Source organism: Zeus faber, assembly GCF_960531495.2.
Source record: "Zeus faber genome assembly, chromosome: 6".
In the NCBI taxonomy this organism is placed as follows: Eukaryota; Metazoa; Chordata; class Actinopteri; order Zeiformes; family Zeidae; genus Zeus; species Zeus faber.
The window spans coordinates 17,328,832-17,346,487 of NC_137201.1; the positions used below are offsets into that span (position 1 = coordinate 17,328,832).

General features: G+C 41.7%; 2 protein-coding genes across 2 annotated transcripts; one reads left to right on the top strand and one right to left on the bottom strand.

Annotated features, from left to right (window-relative positions):
• Nucleotides 1-1,568: 1,568 nt before the first annotated feature.
• Nucleotides 1,569-6,112, bottom strand: LOC307231943 (kelch domain-containing protein 10-like; the record flags this gene model as incomplete). The annotated part of the gene is made up of 9 exons (XM_080002820.1): nucleotides 1,569-1,868; nucleotides 2,969-3,108; nucleotides 3,223-3,270; nucleotides 3,392-3,458; nucleotides 3,535-3,619; nucleotides 3,748-3,896; nucleotides 4,014-4,168; nucleotides 4,480-4,719; nucleotides 6,022-6,112. 9 exons carry the CDS (start codon nucleotides 6,110-6,112, stop codon nucleotides 1,659-1,661), a joined length of 1,185 nt encoding a protein of 394 aa, XP_079858946.1. The 3' UTR covers nucleotides 1,569-1,658.
• Nucleotides 6,113-8,949: 2,837 nt separating this feature from the next.
• On the top strand, nucleotides 8,950-16,494 carry LOC307231869 (ubiquitin-conjugating enzyme E2 H-like). The gene is made up of 7 exons (XM_080002739.1): nucleotides 8,950-9,022; nucleotides 11,643-11,719; nucleotides 11,812-11,886; nucleotides 12,041-12,080; nucleotides 12,416-12,468; nucleotides 13,600-13,728; nucleotides 13,921-16,494. Exons 1-7 carry the CDS (start codon nucleotides 8,970-8,972, stop codon nucleotides 14,043-14,045), a joined length of 552 nt encoding a protein of 183 aa, XP_079858865.1. The 5' UTR covers nucleotides 8,950-8,969; the 3' UTR covers nucleotides 14,046-16,494.
• The last annotated feature ends 1,162 nt before the right edge of the window (nucleotides 16,495-17,656 follow it).

Genomic DNA, 17,656 nt, shown 5'->3' on the forward strand with positions numbered 1-17,656 from the left:
ACAAAAAGGTTTAATGTGGTCGATGTAAAAATTATGGGAGAAAACATTTTCTCGATGATGCACATTTATAATACCGTCCATATTTGGAAGATTTTTACGATAATTTAATCTTGGTCCTGCTGACCGCCACAGAAACACATTTTTGTCAACGGCACTTCATTTTGCCATATTTTATTTGTCGGTTCCATTTAAGGAAGTGACACAAACGGAGGCATTTTCATCGTTTTAAACACATAAAAAACACAGCAAAAGTAAGTACCTTTGATAAATATGAGTTACCCTAACTGTCAGCGGGACCAGGAAATAACTTTAAGATAGGTTTCTCACCATATTGTTCAAGTTTTGGAAAAGGGAATGGAATATTTTGAAAATCTAAAAATGAGAGCGATCATCAGGAAAAGGAGGGGGAATGAAAAATTTGACATCAGTATGGTCCTTTAAGAATCACTTGGGAGCTACGCGTGTAGTGCAGTTCAGCCCCTTTAAGAAGAGTTCAGCCTAGAAACGGGAATTATGACACGGGAAGAAGAGGAAAAGAACAGGCAGCGGGAATTCACAGTGTGTGTCATAGGTGGCTCAAGTGAGGCAACGTAATTTTCCTATTACACTGTCCCTTGTTGATACCAGTCAAAACCTGAAATGTGCATGGAAGGGGCCTGCAAAGCTGTAAACGTCGAACTATTTGTATGCTGCATGTCAATAACCTGACCTATTGTGACCACAGGGGGTGGAGCATACCATGTGTTTTAAGCAATTAACACCCCCCCCCCCCCCTTTTTTTTTTTTTTAAACAGACCACACAATGATTATTTAGACCCAATTCGATTGGCTATAAAGAAAATCTTGGTAAATCCATAAAAATAAAAATAAAAATGTATCGCGATCAGACTAAAATGGATCTGAAGTAGACAAAACGTGTGAAAATAAGATTAAAATACCTTGGTATGATCAAAGACATAATAAAAAATGTTTACATTTAAATAAGTAATGAGGTTGTAAGCATTAGATTCAAGAAATATTACAACAAGGGTTTGACTATTTAATCCGCTTTCTAAATTACTTTTAATTGTAACGTTGGAGGGGGTCATGGTGAATATAGCAGCAGCTGACAGTTCATTTGTCCTGGTAGAAGTCCATCTGGCACTGGCATTTCACCCACCCTTAAACGGGAGGAAGCATTTGTTTGCTTCTCCAGAAATGTCAGCTTTGACAAAAATATACTTGAAACATGACAGACCATTTTCATCTTGCGCACATTTCTGACCACTGAAAATGTGAAACGTGATGTGAAGAACAGACTGCAAGAGAGAGAAATTTAAAAAAAAAAGGCACGAATGAGACGTAACAAACCCATAAAAAAAATAAAAATTAAAAAGAAAAATCAGAATTTTCTGATTCAAAATGCACCTTAAGAGGAACGACGATTCAAAAAAAGTTAATAAAAATGTAGTTTTTCCCAATAGTTACAAATGCCATGTTCCATGTCCACGAAATGACACGCTTGAAATCAAAACATAAATAAATAAATATGAATACAATCAAAAAAAGGCATCAGAAGTTTCGGTGCGTCGCACGCTTCCTCAGCCTGCGCCTCAAACCTGTCAAACACGCAGTTTGTGAGCATTCGGCCAGGGTCAGTTTGTAGATTTTACCTTGGGCTATTTGAGGCGCTGGATGAGTGCGTGCGTGAGGCCCAGGTTGAGCAGCTGCAGGGTGGAGAGCTGCGCCAGGCGAGGGAAGGCTTTGAGGAGCTTCTCCCAGGTCAGGTCCAGCAGACTGGGGACCACCAGCCACACCTTGTACAGAGAGCCAGTCCTCCGGTTCTCAGACATGTTCACGACACCGCCATGGATATACATGCAGCCCGCCTGGTGGACAGAGAAGATAATAATAATAATAATAATAATAATAATAATAATAATAATAATGAGAAATATAGCTGCAGGCAGCAATAAACAGGGTCCAGTTTAGTCATGTTTGGTACGTATTACAGGTTCGCAAGGTTCCCGAATCTGCGCTCTGTGATTATATGCTGGGACGTTTGGAATAGACTGAGGGACTCTCTCCAACCATGTCAGACCCGACACCACTGAAGAAAGAGGGGGAAAAAAATAAAAAAAATAAAAAATAAAAAAAAATAAAATCGGGGATTCTTTCTTAAATCGCTCTCCTTTTGCGGGAGTGGGGGCCACACCGGGCTCGGGGTTGGGAGGAGGGCGAGTTCTAGTTGAAGTCGCTGTTTGAAGAAGACCCAATGCGATTTCGGGGCTCGCTGTGCTGCGGAGTAAGCCCTGCTGTACAGCTCCTGCTGTACGATTGGCTGTTCGTGTCACATAAATTCGTCATAGTCATCGTGGAAGATTTTATCGTGAAAATGATGGAGATCGTTTGATCGCCGAGGCCTAGTTCCTCTAAAGGTTCTTAGACCTTCCTGCGTGCGAAGAGGCCTTCTGTGACCGATTATTGTTTTTTGGAGTTTTGGAAAACGCAGCACAAGTTAGTTTTCCGAATTTCCTTTGAACGCAGCACAAGTCGTCTGTCTACGTGTCACAAGTGGCTGGATGCGAACGAGTTCTGAGAGACGAAGCTTGGACTTATATGACCTCCTATGATGTCACAAAGCGCCTTGCTCCTGAAACGAATCAAAACACCTCAACGCTCTTCTACCTTGAGAAAAATTATGAGACCGTTTTTCACAAATTTCTGCTCAAAATGTACATCGATATTGATCAATCTCGAGCAACAACACGCCCGAAACGTGCCGGTTCTAACGAGACCCCAATCATGTCTGTGTGTACTGCGGTTGTCGTGTTCCAGATACTTTTAGCCAAAGATTAAAGATAAAAAATAAAAAATCCAAGATAACAATAGTGGCTGCAATAATAAAAATAATAATAAAGCTTCTGAGATAACTGTTCATAAAGTCAGCCGTCTTTTAAATGTGTGTGTTATGGATTGTTTTACTCACCGGGGTGACAGCAGCACAGTGGAAGTACGCTGGTTCTGGCATGAGGGCAGGGAGCCTGGTCCACTGAGAGCTCTGCAGGTTGATCTTCCACAGGTCGGACAGGATCATCTCCCCGTTGAAACCCCCACATATATAAACCTCTGGATGGAGGGAAAGACACTATCAACACACTATTGCAGGAAGGTCCCTACGGTGCAAAGTAAAGATTTTAATAAAAAACTATGATAATAAAAATAAAACATGCACTTCCTTACCCTCGTTGACCTGCACACAGCTGTGACAACGGCGTGCAGCAGGATATCCTGGTAGGAAGTAACAAACAAACAAACTAGAGTCGGTGCAGGGGCTCTCGAATTCTGACCCAAATATTTGACATATTGTCACGTGGCACCGCCAAACAAAAGCCCCACTCGGATCACATACCTATTTTTTCATGTGGTTTTGTGATTACTTCCTCCCAGTAATTTGTCTCCAAGTTGTATGCATGAATCTGATAAAAGATAAGAGGCATTAATGAAACGCTCAGTGATTATTTTGGGATGACGTGCACGCCCACTGTCAAATACCTTGTCTAGAGGGTACGATGTCCAGGATGTCCCGCCTCCTAAAATGTAGATTCTCTGTCCGTCATGAGCAAGCTCATGTCTGTATCTGAGTAGATCAATGAAATGGCCTTTAAAGTCTAAGAGCATTTGGAGGAATCAACTGAGGTGATGATTATCACGGCGGATGATTATGATGATTATTCTGATTCCTTGTTTCATTTCCATTCTTCTCACCTCTCTTCAGGAAGGTCTGTGGGTGCGTTGTTGGGCTTGAGGTGGATCCACTCCCTGGTGGTCAGATCCAGTCTGTGCAGGTCTGTGCTGTACAGGTAGCCTGTCGTCCCTCCAAACACATAGAGGTAGCCATTTATAATGACCATGGCCTGGAAGTGGGGGTAGAACAAAGCTATGAGCCCAAAATATATATTTCTTTTCTCAAAAGGTCAAATATAAAAGTCAAAGGTATGGTACCGATGTGCAGAGACAAACTATTATTTTACCTGCCCATAGATTCTGTTGGGTTTTTTCCCTCTGCAGTTGAGTAGGTTCCATCGTTTGTAATGGACATTGCAGACGTGGACATCATTGCCGTTGTTTTCACCAAATGGAATGCCAGTACCACCGAAAACAAGCAGGTTGTTGCCGTGTAAAACAGCTGAAAGACACAGAAAACCTGAAGAACCCTCAGACAGAACACTCGCTCTACTGCAAGTCTATTGGTCTGATCAAGCTTTCGGAAGAAGACACTGATACTAACAAAAACACACTTTGTTTTTATGATTCCTTAGAGTAATAGTTCATAAAAAAAAAACATCTTTATGAAGGTTGATTTTATTATTTTTATTAATATGGGCACTATGAGTTGGCTTTAAATCATTTCAGCATACAAATTAACATTGTTATTCTTAACACCAGACAGTGGCGTTGACGATGGATGGGAAACGGGGGGACCGCATCGGTCTTTACCTGACATAGAGGCGAGCTCGGTGGGCATGTAGCCTTCTGTTCGCACCTGCTGCCAGGTGGCTGTCGCAAAATGGAATTTCCACAACTCCCTGAATAGCGGGTAATCTTCATTCTCTGACCCTCCCGCCTCGTCAAAGTTTGGGTTGTAACCTCCAAACACGTACAGGTTTGAGTTATCTGCTACACAACGGTGCCCACTACGGGCAGGGGGTGCACAGTGTCCTGCGGGAGATGAGGAAATTGCGATGAATCATACCTGTTCCCAAAAATGGACATAATGAAAATTAAAAAAAAAAAAATCATGCTTTTTAAAATAAACAAAGAAATAAATAAATGAATAAAGGTGACACCACAAAAAACTGCTAGTATTCATGTTATATGTAAAATATACAGATCGGGGTATTTTAATAACAGCCAAAGATGTCATTTTAACAGGGTACCTAATTAAGGTTTTCGTCTTAGTTTGATATTATCGCCTCAGCTCCTACAGTGTGTGCTATAATCCCAAAACGTGTGATGCCATGTGATCCCCACCCTTTGCTTAATCCTATAGTGTGTCCACTACTGGGATGCTTGAAACTTCCAAACAAAAGTTTCTCCACCACACACACACACACACACACACACACACACACACACACACACACACACAATCTGAATATAAACGCACTTTTTGGCCACATACACTTCATTTTCCAGTATTGTTTTTTTCCGGTCTTGTGGGAGCTCCTTGCTGCATGCATTTGTCTTTCTTATATGTGTCTGTGGGTGAAGCTTTTTCCCTTTTCGTTGCCCGGGTGCAGCCCACCCACCTTCCCTGAGGAACCGGTTGGGGATCCGTAGGTTGGGGCAGGACGGCGAGAAGATCCGCCGTGCCTGGAGCCATCGCACTCTCTTTTTGGAGCCTGACACACACACACACACACGCACGCACGCACGCACACACACACACACACACACACACACACACACACACACACACACACACACACACACACACACACACACACACACACACACACACACTTACTTAATGGGCTAAAGAGACCCTGGGAAACCATGCTATTTGGCTTCCCCAGCAGGAGTGAGATTCGGTTCTTGACGAGTCACTCAGTAAAAAGCGTCGTTTGTGCAAAGTGAGAATCACAAAAATAAATGTACTTCTGTCCGGGGTTTGTTTATTTTTGGCGGAATGTTGAAAGTGTAAATCTGTTACATTCAATACGAATTGTGCCAAATGCCCAGGTCCTTCATTCGGTCCCCTGTAACTATTTTCGGTTTGTGAGTCGACTCTTTTGGCGGAGTGACTCCAGACGCCCGAGTCATTCAAAAGATTGGTTCGCGAGTCTCGCGTCGATTCGGTAGCGGCAACTAGTTAGCTCGCTCCGGCCCTTTCGCTATGGCGGTTCTGCAACTTGCCAGGGTCCAAATACAGCCTCGCCCGGTGACAAGCTGTGCAAAAACCCTTTTATCTGACGGCACTGCGTCCAGGAACGGCGGTGAAGTGGCACAGCCCGTGCGGCGGCTGTTTTGTTTACAAACCTGAGTCGCTAAGGGAAGGCCTCCACGACAGTTTCTCGAACTTATTCAGCTGATTTAGGCCAATATTTTCTCCGTCCTCGGCGAACGACATTGTGTTCTCAATGCCGCGCGGCGAACACAAAAAAAAACGAACAGGGAGCGTCCGCTGCTGTTCAAATATTACGCGGAGAAATCGCAGCACCCAGCATCAAAATAACTATAAAGAAAAACACACAAAAAAAAACAACACTGGGGTTTCCGTCCGCGGCGAGCTGAAACGTCACCGTCAGCTGGAGCGTTTCGACCAATCAGAGGAGGCCTTTTATTTTACGGCGCGGTCGAGAGTCGCATGCAGGAAGTACAGTTATTGTTATTGTTAGTCGTATTTATTTTAATTGTATATATTTATATTTCTTTATTTATTATTATTTTCCCCCTTTTTAATATTTATTATACAAAAGATATCCAGTGAACCTCACTAATGACGTTGAGGTTTATTTTTGTTTATAGATTTGCACTTTTTGTCAGCAAGGTTTAAGTTGCACAAACAACGTTACAGCACATGTTTAACCACACAGTTTATTACGGGGAAATAAAGTGCTTATATTTTTTTGGGGGGGTGGGGTCCTCAACCAGAGCTTATTCTGCCAAGGCCTTGCAATTAAAAAAAAGTTTGGGAACCCCCGGGTCTGGAAAGTCCAAGCGCCTTATATTTCTGCCATGGTTTATCTTAAAAGCAAATCACAGATAATGTAAAAAAACCAAAACAAGTGTATACTCTCACTCACTTCTTCAATCCCACACTCAATCACAAATTTAAGTTCACTGTTGTAACGTTGAGTGTTCAGTGTCAACTCCTATGGGACCAAGAAAAGAAAAAAAAGTTAAAATACCCAATCACTACAGGTAGGAAAACCACTGTCATTTGAAACTACATTTCTTGTGGAGTAGGTTGAAAGATGGGTTGAATAACAGTCATTTTCAAATCTGAAAACAATGATGACAACCTTTCTCCCAGATCTTCCCAAACTGGCACGCTCATAGCCAGTCTGGATTGGTCCTGCGGATGTCATCGCACAAGAGAGACCCACTTCTAATAGAATGGAAGTTCATAAAACAGAACAAACAGAGCAATCATTTGATTGATTTTGTTCTCTGTCGTGTACATGAATACATACTGTCTAAGGGTATTTTCTGTACTTTAGTTTGAGAGGTTATCTCAAGGGCTGCTGATGAGCAATGAGCAGCAAAAACACCAGAAAATCAATTCCTATCACTGTAAAAGTAAATCAATTCACCCGCCTGGTTCCTGTAGGCTGTAGATAATAACAGATAATAAAATAACAAAAGTTCTAACAATGTGAATTCTAAATACAATGCCCCTATAAATAGTTTTCCTGTATGGTCACAATGAAATCAGAGGACATCAGAAGTCCAAATTGCCTTCACTTTGACGTAATCATGAACGATAGTTGTTCAGTTGTCTTGATACGATTAAATGCGGTGATGAGTTGTCAGAGATTTCTGAAAATCTTTCTAGAATCTGTACTGATGAAGAGAAGTAAAAGGTTAATCAATCCAATAGCTGATCGTTAGACCCTACCAAATTGAACCTGGGGGAAGGGGGCTGTGACAGAGATTTGATTTTGAAGTTATGGTTGATTTTATTTCCAAGCTTTAATTGTGTTTATTTTCTTTAAAACATATGCTAATTGCTTGTAGCATTGAGTCGTATTTAAGGGAAACGTTTGTTTATTTAGATGTAAACAATATTAAATTATTATTTACTTATCCCCACCCTGATGGAAATGGTAATGATTTTGGGCAAATCTGATATAAAGTGGTTGGGGCAGCTCTCTCCCTCCCCCAGCAGTCACTGGTAGTGTGCAACTGATTGGTTTTCCCTATGAAATCCTCCAGTTCCAGTGGCATGGCCTCCAGTAGAAAACAAGAGCTCAAAGAACCGTTTATGTGCCTTAATCCACCAAACCTCAGTATGCTCTCAAAATCTTGTATGTAAGGGCTAAGGACACCTAAAACCTCACAGCTATTTATGTTGTTGTTGTTGTTGTTTTTTAATTTAACCAGCACATTGAGTTAAAGAGAAGATTTATTGCACCTGCCTCAGAACTACTTGCTGATATTATCAGCTGTGTATGTGGTTACGTCTGATTTATGTCTATACTTGTTCGACTTGTTCTGTAGATTAGATCACATAGATTAGACAGATACTTATTAATTCCCAGTAAAGTGATGGCAGCAGAAAAACATGGGCCTACGCAAAGACTTTGAGAGAGTTTAAAATAGGGAGAAAAAAAATTAACCCTCTGGATCAACAAATTTCAACGTCTGTACCTGAAAATAGCGTGCGTGTGTGTGATCGTGCGTAAATGCAGGGGCTTTTTTATTTATTTATTAATTTTTTTTTTTAAGGTTTCCAATGGTCTAGACAATAACACACAGATACTAGAGCTGCACTGGCACCGATCTGAAAAACTCAAGACAATGAAGTTTTTGGTCACCATTAATGATTAAACGAACGGTGGCAAACAGTGTGTTTTATGTGATCTAACACTGCTTGGAAAGATTGCTAAATGAATGTATAGCAAAATAACAGTGGCGTGTGTGTGTGTGTGCGTGTGTGCGTGTGCGTGCGTGCGTGCGTGCGTGTGTTTCTGGGGCCCCTCCTCCCACACGCCCGGCTCAGGGTTGATGTCATGGGCAGAGAGACGCTCCTCAGGACGGGACCCGAGCGGACGGATTCGGAGGAGAGGTGCTGGAGGGGAAAGTGACCCGGGCCGAGGGAAGGGAAACAAAAGCCGTTTATGGATCAACCGCAGCCCGAGCACCCGAGAGCAGCGACGCTGACGAGCTGAGACGTCACGGCGGAATACTTTGTTTTCAGAACATTCTATTCGGGAGCGAGAGAGAGAGAGAGAGGGGGGGGGGGAGAGGGGAAAAAGGAAAAAATGTCGTCTCCAAGTCCGGGCAAGAGGCGAATGGATACCGACGTGGTGAAACTGTATCCTTCCTTCTCTCCTTCTCTCCTTCCCCCTTCCCCCTTCCTTCTCCAGGAACATAAACAACACGGACGGGGGAGACGACGTGGCTTTTGTGTGTCTCCGTTTCACGACGACTGTTGTCAGCTGGCTGGGTTGGTTGTGACATGGATCGGTTGTGGTTGTTGTTGACGTTGTTGTTGACCGATACACGTCGGGTGTCGTCCCCCCCCACCACCGCGTCCCGTCGGAGGTTTTAGTTTGTTGTGGCGAAAGAGCGACTGTTGTAACGCAATATGACGTGTGTCAGTTAAACTGTGGCCGCCGGTGACGGTTGGCCTGTGTAAGTAAAGCTATGTGCTGTTAGCATTAGCCACCTAGCTCCCTACCTACAGTACATGTAATGGGTACTTTATTCATTCCCGGACGGTGTTAACAGCAGCTAACACGAAAACAATAAGCAGCGCTAATAATAAAGTAGTAAGATTAAAAACTATTTCAAAATGACAATATGCAATAGACCTGCAATACTGTATAATAAAAAAATAGAAAATGTGCAATATACAAAAAGCTAAAAAAAGCTAAAAAATAATAATAATAACAATGGCAATAAACTATAAACCTAATAATTAACAAGAAATAGTCATTATACGATAAACCTAAAAATAAACAATCAGCCTCAGAAGCCTCACAGCGCATCTTTATTGTGATAAATTTGACCCCCCCGAAGAAATAGCGTCTCTTCTGGAGATACTTCTATAAAAAAGATTATTTCTTTCGATTTTTTTTTTGTCATTTCTGTATTTTTTAAATTCTATTTTTGGATAATATTTCCCTATTGTCTAGTAAGCACAAGCTAAACTGTGGGCTGTTGGTGAAGTGGTGAGCGGGTGAAAAGGGGTTCGGAATGGGCAGCATGACGGTGGTTTGTTATTTGATTTGATTAGATTTTTATTTTTTATTTTTGTTTTTTTTGCGGCGTCACGATGTGTTGTTCAAAAATAGCATGTAGCACAAACACAACACTTGACACGGCGGTTTGTGTGAGGGGGGGGGGGGGAGATAATCTGCAAGTAGTGTCTTTCTCTTTCGACCAAGCCAGACGTCGCTTGTATCTGTTATTCCCAATAACGTCGGGGTTCGGCGTTAATCTGATGACGCCTTTTGCTGCGCGCCGACCCTCAGCCACACGGTTCGACGGGTTGTTCTCCGCGTTAGCATTGAAGCTACTGACAGCACGAGCCGAATTGTTTTGTTTTTGTCCTGCAGCGGCAGCTCGCCCTCTGATTGGCCAGCCTGTTACCATCCGGAAAACCGGGGGGGGGTTTCGGAGACAGCTGATCGGGGGACAACAAACGCGCTGTGCGTCCGTCGCACACGCACACTGCGGGGGGAGGGGAGGGGGGGGGGGGCGGGATCAACTCGGTCGGTCGGGGACCCGCTGGTCCTCATGCCACGTGGGGGTGAGGAGGGTCACGTCTCCGATGTCAGTCGCCGATCGCTAGGTGGATAAAGGCCTGGGCTCCAGTGATTAGAGACATATCTTAGGCTGTCTGCGATTTAGGGCAACGTGGAGCAACCCACCGATCACATTGACCTCAGCTCTGCCCGTCAACGCTTTGCATCAGGAACTGGCGGCTATAGATTTACGTTTATAAGTACACAATTTTGCATTGTTGTTGTGTCGAGCGCGGGTTTATTTATTGGGGCAATAACATGCAGCGGTCTTCTGTGTTGAGGCAGTGCTTTATTGGATTGGCTTTATTACAAGTGAGCACTTTTCTTTCGCGTCAACTATAAATGAGAAGCGAAAAAAAGTATAATCGGCTATAATGATGTTGCTTCTTGCCTATAAATATTAACTTTTCATAATAGATGTAATGATTTTTCCAATGGTGTGTTTGTTTGCCTTGGCATTGCTTATCAATTTGTGTCCGACTTGCACAATAACTCATGGGCCGCAAATTTATGCCCCGTTGTCAGATGGTAAACAGTTCTTGCTTTGGCACCACCCGCTGATTATGACACTTGGTCTTGCAGCTCCACCAGCTCTGAGCTGCAAGAACAAAGTACAAGCTAATTTCCCACGGTTCCGTTGCACTTAACCGCAGCCTTTACCTTCCTGGATGCACAACATACACGCTGAACGCAGTGTATCGGTGTAAATGTAAATCTTATCCTGTCTGTTTAATGCAGATATATTCTGCAAATTTATGTTTATTCATTCAACAATGTTTGCATTCGTGACTCTCTCTTGGCAGTAGTGATACTGCTAGCTGTGCATTTGTTATTGACCCTTCAACATGTTTAATTTTGATGAGGAAAGCATTGAGCCTTGATTTTTTTTAACCACCGTATAAATTCGATTCCACTTCAGTGGAGTGTAGAGCTCAGAGGTGGTAGATTGAGCTGGGATCAGTTGGCAGAGCTCATCTGCTGGTAGTCACTGCATTATTTATCAAAATGCCATGAGTCATGTTGATGCTACGCTTCAACCGTCATGCATGTTTTGAGCTAAAGGTTTTAAAAGCATCTATACACCAGCTGTCTGGTTTTTACATATCTCGTTGTTTACAAAACATTGTTTTAAAAAGGCAGACTTTCTATTACCTTTTATGTGCATTTACCTTGACCAGATGTCAGTATCGAAAGCAAGCATGAAGTAACCATCCTCAGTGGACTGAATGAGTTTGTTGTCAAGTTTCACGGACCACCAGGAAGTAAGAGCTTGAGAAAGTTTTTGTCTTTTATTTGCCCTTGAACTATTTTAGTGTAGGAGTATTTCTTTTAATGCATGTGCTTTGTGTTTCAGCGCCTTATGAAGGAGGAGTGTGGAAGGTTCGCGTGGACCTACCAGACAAATACCCCTTCAAATCTCCATCAATAGGTAGGAAACAGCACTATGCTGCCTTGTATTGATATGAGCAACAAAACATAAGTCTCAAAACAAACGTTTTGTACATGTCATTTTGCATTACAGACCCCTTTAACATTTTAAAAGAAGATACTGCAATGACTAAATTATACCAATTTATTTACAGGATTTATGAATAAAATATTTCATCCCAACATTGATGAAGCGTAAGTAGGCCTGCTTTATTTAACAGACATGTTACTGTTTGTCAGCAATAATCGTTTATGTTTTTTTTTAGTTTTTTTTTTTAAATTTAACCAAGCAAATTCACTTAAATAAATTATTGCTTTTGGATATTTTCAGTTTTGTATATGGTATACTCTGACTTATCTATCTATCTATATATATATATATATATATATATATTTTTTTTTTTTTGCACTTGCCAAATTACATGTTCGTGTCTCTTCACTTTTCCACAGCTCTGTCATCTTTAGGTCTAGGTTTCTATCTTTTAATAATATCTATATATATTTATATATATATATTTTTTTTTTTTCAGGTCAGGAACTGTGTGTCTAGATGTCATTAACCAGACCTGGACAGCTCTATACGGTATGTATAGAGCTATATCATTTGGGTTTGTTTTAATAAATATACCGGCCAATTGACTATACTGATGGATATTAAGAGACAGTTATTTAAATGAAGAGCATATACTTAAACAATGGAGCCTCTGGCTGGTATGTACTGTAAGCCAAAGCCTTCACACCTCGAAAGAAAACTCTCCAAGCAGGATGTGATGTCACTGGAGACCAACTTCACTGCTGCAATCCCCTGGAGGGAATTTCATCAAGGTTAAGAATGTTTATTCGGTGTTTTGGAGGCTCCATGAGAAATGGATAAAAATGAGATGAGAAAGGGCATCACCTTAAAGCAACCAGCCTCCGGTTGTTGTGGCGTGAGTTTGTTCTGAATGAGTGTCTGCAAACGGAGTGTTTTCATTTTTTGGTAACGGTTTGCAGGCTCTGTCAGTCATTGTCATAGGACGTTATTAAGAACAGGGGATTGTGTTGAATTTAATGAGGGGACATATGTAAGAGACGTTTATTATGTTGCTGTATTGTATATGTTGCTATGTTTGTTGCTTGCTGGCACTCTTTCCAATTACTTCCATAGATGTCAAAAAAAAAATGAGACAGTTGTTTTATGTGTCATGAATTTTACTTTGTAAGTTGAGATGTTCCACTGAAAGAGGTCTGGATTTGAGTCAGTCTCTCTTAACTGATAGAGACAAACAACAAAGACGTCTTATATGTGTTCCTGAGTTGACATTTTCTGGACAGTTATGTTTTGGTTTTTTTTGTTTTGTTTTCTGATTTTTGCCCAAATGGTACGCCTATCTTAAGCCTTTTCATGTAGTCTTTTATTTAACAAACGTTATTTAGTACTTTCACTATGCCAGCCTCTGAAAAAATGACTGCACTCTCAGTACTGGAGTCCAGTTGGCACTGGACTCTGGTGCTGGCAGAGAGAGAGACACCCTTTCTAATTATATGAACATAATAACTACAACTTTTACTCCGATACAACCTTGCAAGAGAGACCTCTACTCTAGTGTTTCATCTTATAACTGCATATGAACGATCGGCCCTTTTTGGTCTTATCACAATGCTGTTCTATTTAGTTTTCCTAATCCAGTTCCCTCTCTCTCTCTCTCTCTCTTTCTCTCCCCCGCCCCATTAGACCTCACCAACATCTTCGAGTCCTTCCTGCCCCAGCTTCTGGCCTACCCCAACCCCATTGACCCCTTGAACGGCGACGCGGCGGCCATGTACCTGCATCGGCCGGAGGACTATAAACACAAGATCAAAGGTGGGGGTCCCTTTCCTGTCCGACAGACGCGTTCTCTTGATGAGGCTGCGCGTCTCGCCGCACCGCGTGGCCCTGGGCACAATGATTTGAGAGCGGATTGAGATATTTAGATGAATTACCTTCTCTCTCTCTCTCACTCTCTCTCTCTCTCTCCCTCTCTCTCTCCCCCCCCCCTCCCCTGTATTGCCATAGAGTACATCCAGAAGTATGCCACAGAGGAGGCCCTGAAGGAGCAGGAGGAGGGAGCGGGCGACTCCTCATCCGAGAGCTCCATGTCTGACTTCTCTGAAGATGAGGCTCAGGATATGGAGTTGTAGTGGAGGGGGGGAGGGGATCTTCTCACTCTTCACAACACAGACTGTCATTTCCTTAAGAGCAGAGGCCTCTTTACTATATTCATATTTAAACGAGACAATATTTTTTACAATAAAGAAAAGAAACACAAAGGATTTTTATCACTAGACGAGGAAGCTGCAGTGTGGTATTGCAGAATAGTTCATTGTTATCTCGCGCACACACTTAAACCCTTACACCCCTCCCTCCCCGCGAGAACCTTCTGAGAGCAGAAGGGAATTCATTATCTGCGGCGGCTACTCCCCCGGTTAAGGCTTCTTCTCCACTGTGCTTGACCTTTGCCCCCAGCCAGGCCAAGCAGCGTGACCAGAATGGGGCCGGAGGTCCCCCTCCTCTGAAGAACAATGCCGTCTGACCCTTGTCACTGACTCAAGGCGGTTCAGCCACACCTTCCTCCTTTCCTCCTCGTTTTCCTTGCCCGTACTCTTGTATCTGATTGCTTCGGCAGGCGAGTATTTCTCTCCATCGTGTCTGCCATCAGAGAAACTGCAGGATGACAATCCACCTTTTTCTGGGCACTCAGTCGGAAGTTAATTGTTTTAATGGCAAGATTGGTGATGCAATTTTACTTGTATTTTGCGTTAGGGTTACTTGGACTTTGTCACCAAATTCATCTTTTACCGCCCCATCCCCGCCCCATAGACTAAATTTCCCTCGTAGACTCTCACAAGTCCTTCATGAGGCCCTAGCGCCAGTATGCACATCTCCTGACCCACTGCATGTCAGCTGTCATGTCACCCACAAATGCATTTTCATAGATGTACCAGCGCACAGAAAAATAGAATGACTGCAAAAGGCCCGTGTGTGTGTGTGTGTGTGTGTGTGTGTGTGTGTGTGTGTGTGTGTGTGTGTGTGTGTGTGTGTGTGTGTGTGTGTGTGTGTGTGTGTGTGTGTGTGTGTGTGTGTGTGTGTGTGTGTGTGTGTGTGTGTGGTGAAAGAGCTGTGGCCTATAAAAAAAAAACCCATGATGCACTAAACCCCAATGAACAGCAGATGTCAGAAGAGGAGTCTCACGAAACCGGTCTCTTCCCTCGTCAAGAGCCACTTTCGCAATCAACTCCTCTCCGTTTTAGGAAAGTATTTGTCATTCTAAGAGTATCTTTTGTATATTGTGGCATGACGGAAAAGTAAACTCATGTAGGATATGGTGGATTTAACTCTGTATAAAGGGGAAACTAATGTGTAGGGCTTCTTTGACTGTGGGTGGGGGAGGATTTGTGGTGCAGGGAGTCACTGAGCGGGAATTGATCCACATCCTTGTTGAATTGTTGGAAGTTATTAACTTTGCCTATTGCTTGTGTTCAACTATTATACAGTAGGTGTTTGACTTGCGTAGGGATAGTTAGTTTTCGCTGTTGGTGAGTCCTATCATAATACACAGTAGTTAAAGTCCGCGTCATGTAAAGATTTGAAAGAGACGTCTTTTGTTCGTGGGACAGCTCCTTTAATTTGGCGAATCTGATCCTCCAAAGAAATGTCCTTCCCATTTTCTTATGCAACTGCCCATGTGTTCAGTGTCCAGGGGAGCCCTGAACCCCAACCCGTTACACTGCTTTAGGTAGAAATTTAAGTTGTCATTCAGAAGTGCTCTTGGTTTCAGGCCAATGGAGATCATGCAAGGTTTTCTTTTCTGCGATTTTAAATAAGAGATTTCTGTTTGTTTTTGTTGCATTTTGGTCGTGGTATGGTTGCCAAAAAATGTGGGACCAAATTTCAAGTACAACTTCCCGAAGACATCAATATCCCTAAGGACTTTGGATGATATACCCGAGGCAAGGCGATCCCAAGGCAGAACAATTTGGATGAATAATTACTTCAGTAAGAGAAAGGAAAAACACTTTTTTGTTTTGTTTTGTTTTTGGTTTTTTTTGCTCTTATCAAATGCTGGTATTTCCAGTTTGAATATGATGAAAGCTTGACGAAAACGAAATCCATCCCTTTTGAGTTTAAGAAATTTTGAATTTGATGTCAACTAAGAGCCGTTTGTTTACTCCGTTGTTTCATTTAGAAAAAAGTGGAAAAAAATGTTTGACTTTAAACTTAAACTGCCTTGTCAAAATTTTATTTACTAACCAAATAGAGATTGGTGGTGTCCAAGGACAGCATGGTTCCAAGTTTACACTAGGACATTGTCATTCGCAAGAAAAACAGATTGGGAACTACTGGGTAGCCTTGTTGGCTGTCATGACCGTTATCACCTCACCTCAACTCAACTATGTATTACGTTTTTTTATTTTACTAATGAGAGACATATATTTGCCTATAATTTGTTTAAAGGTGTTATTTTTATTTTGTCTTTTAACTATTATGTCAAGGATACAAATCAAGATATCCCAATATTTTAGGCAAAAACAAATAAATGTGCTTCCCTTATAACTTCGAAGAAATAAAAAAAAATAAAATAAAAGTTGTTTTCGCCTTACTTCCTGTGTTTAAATCAACAAAGCTGTCTGCAATCTGCTGTCGTTTACTCTTCAGGAATCTAGTTTATACATACGGTTTATACAAATTCATACATAATTTAATTTAAAATCACAGTTTTGCATTGTTTCAGTTTAAGAAATAGGACAATGTAAAATGTCTTATGACGACAGTGGAATGTACGAGGCCATATGTCAGTTAATCTTTGTGGGGTTATAATGATCTGTTTGAAGCAGAACGCTTTAATTCCATAGACAGATGTAGATTCTTAAAAGAAAAAAAAACCTTTATCATGACGGACCATTTTTGATCGATTAAACAGGTTCCTATATATTGTAAAAATGAACAATGGAATCGCGGGCCTACTGTAAATTCCCAGCTTGGCCGACACTGGAAACAGAAGAAGAAGATGAAGACTGCACCAAACACAAAGCTTACAAAGAAAATAATCAGTTTTTTTAAATAACATGCCCTTTTTTGTGATGAATTAACACCAGTGATTTATAGTTTTAACTCATGTCATGAATATAAAAGCATATAGAATACTCATAGAAATAAAAATAGTGAAATAGTAATCCTGCTCTCTCCCTGGGTGTTGGCTTATGGGTTTATCCTATGGGCAGAATCCAGAGTTCCCCAAGAGGCTCGTGCACGTTATGAACTTTTTCTTGTCCAGCATTCTGTCTTCAGCCTTATGTTGGTGGTGAATACTCCATAATATGCATCCTTAACCCTCCTGCCGCGTTGAATTCAGAGTCACGCCTCACCATAACCCCGCCCATTTTAGGTCACCCCTATAAAAGTCTTTATTGGCAACCATAAAGTAATTAGATGCACATACTTTGTTACGCCTTTTGACCAAATTATTTATGAATCATCACAAGATAAACAGGTACACTTCACCTGTATATCTTCTCATACATACTCATTTGCAATCTCTCACTATTTTCGTTTTTAAATAATACATTCACAATGTGCTACTGAACATAGTAAAGACTACAGGACGCTATTTCGATTCAGTCGTAGATGTCATATGGTTGCAAAATCAACCCCCTGAACTCTGAATTGGGCACCATTTGCTTTTTATTACATGTTTTATTATTATACATTCATTTTCTATGACCCGAAACAACACAGATGTCTTAAATTGGAA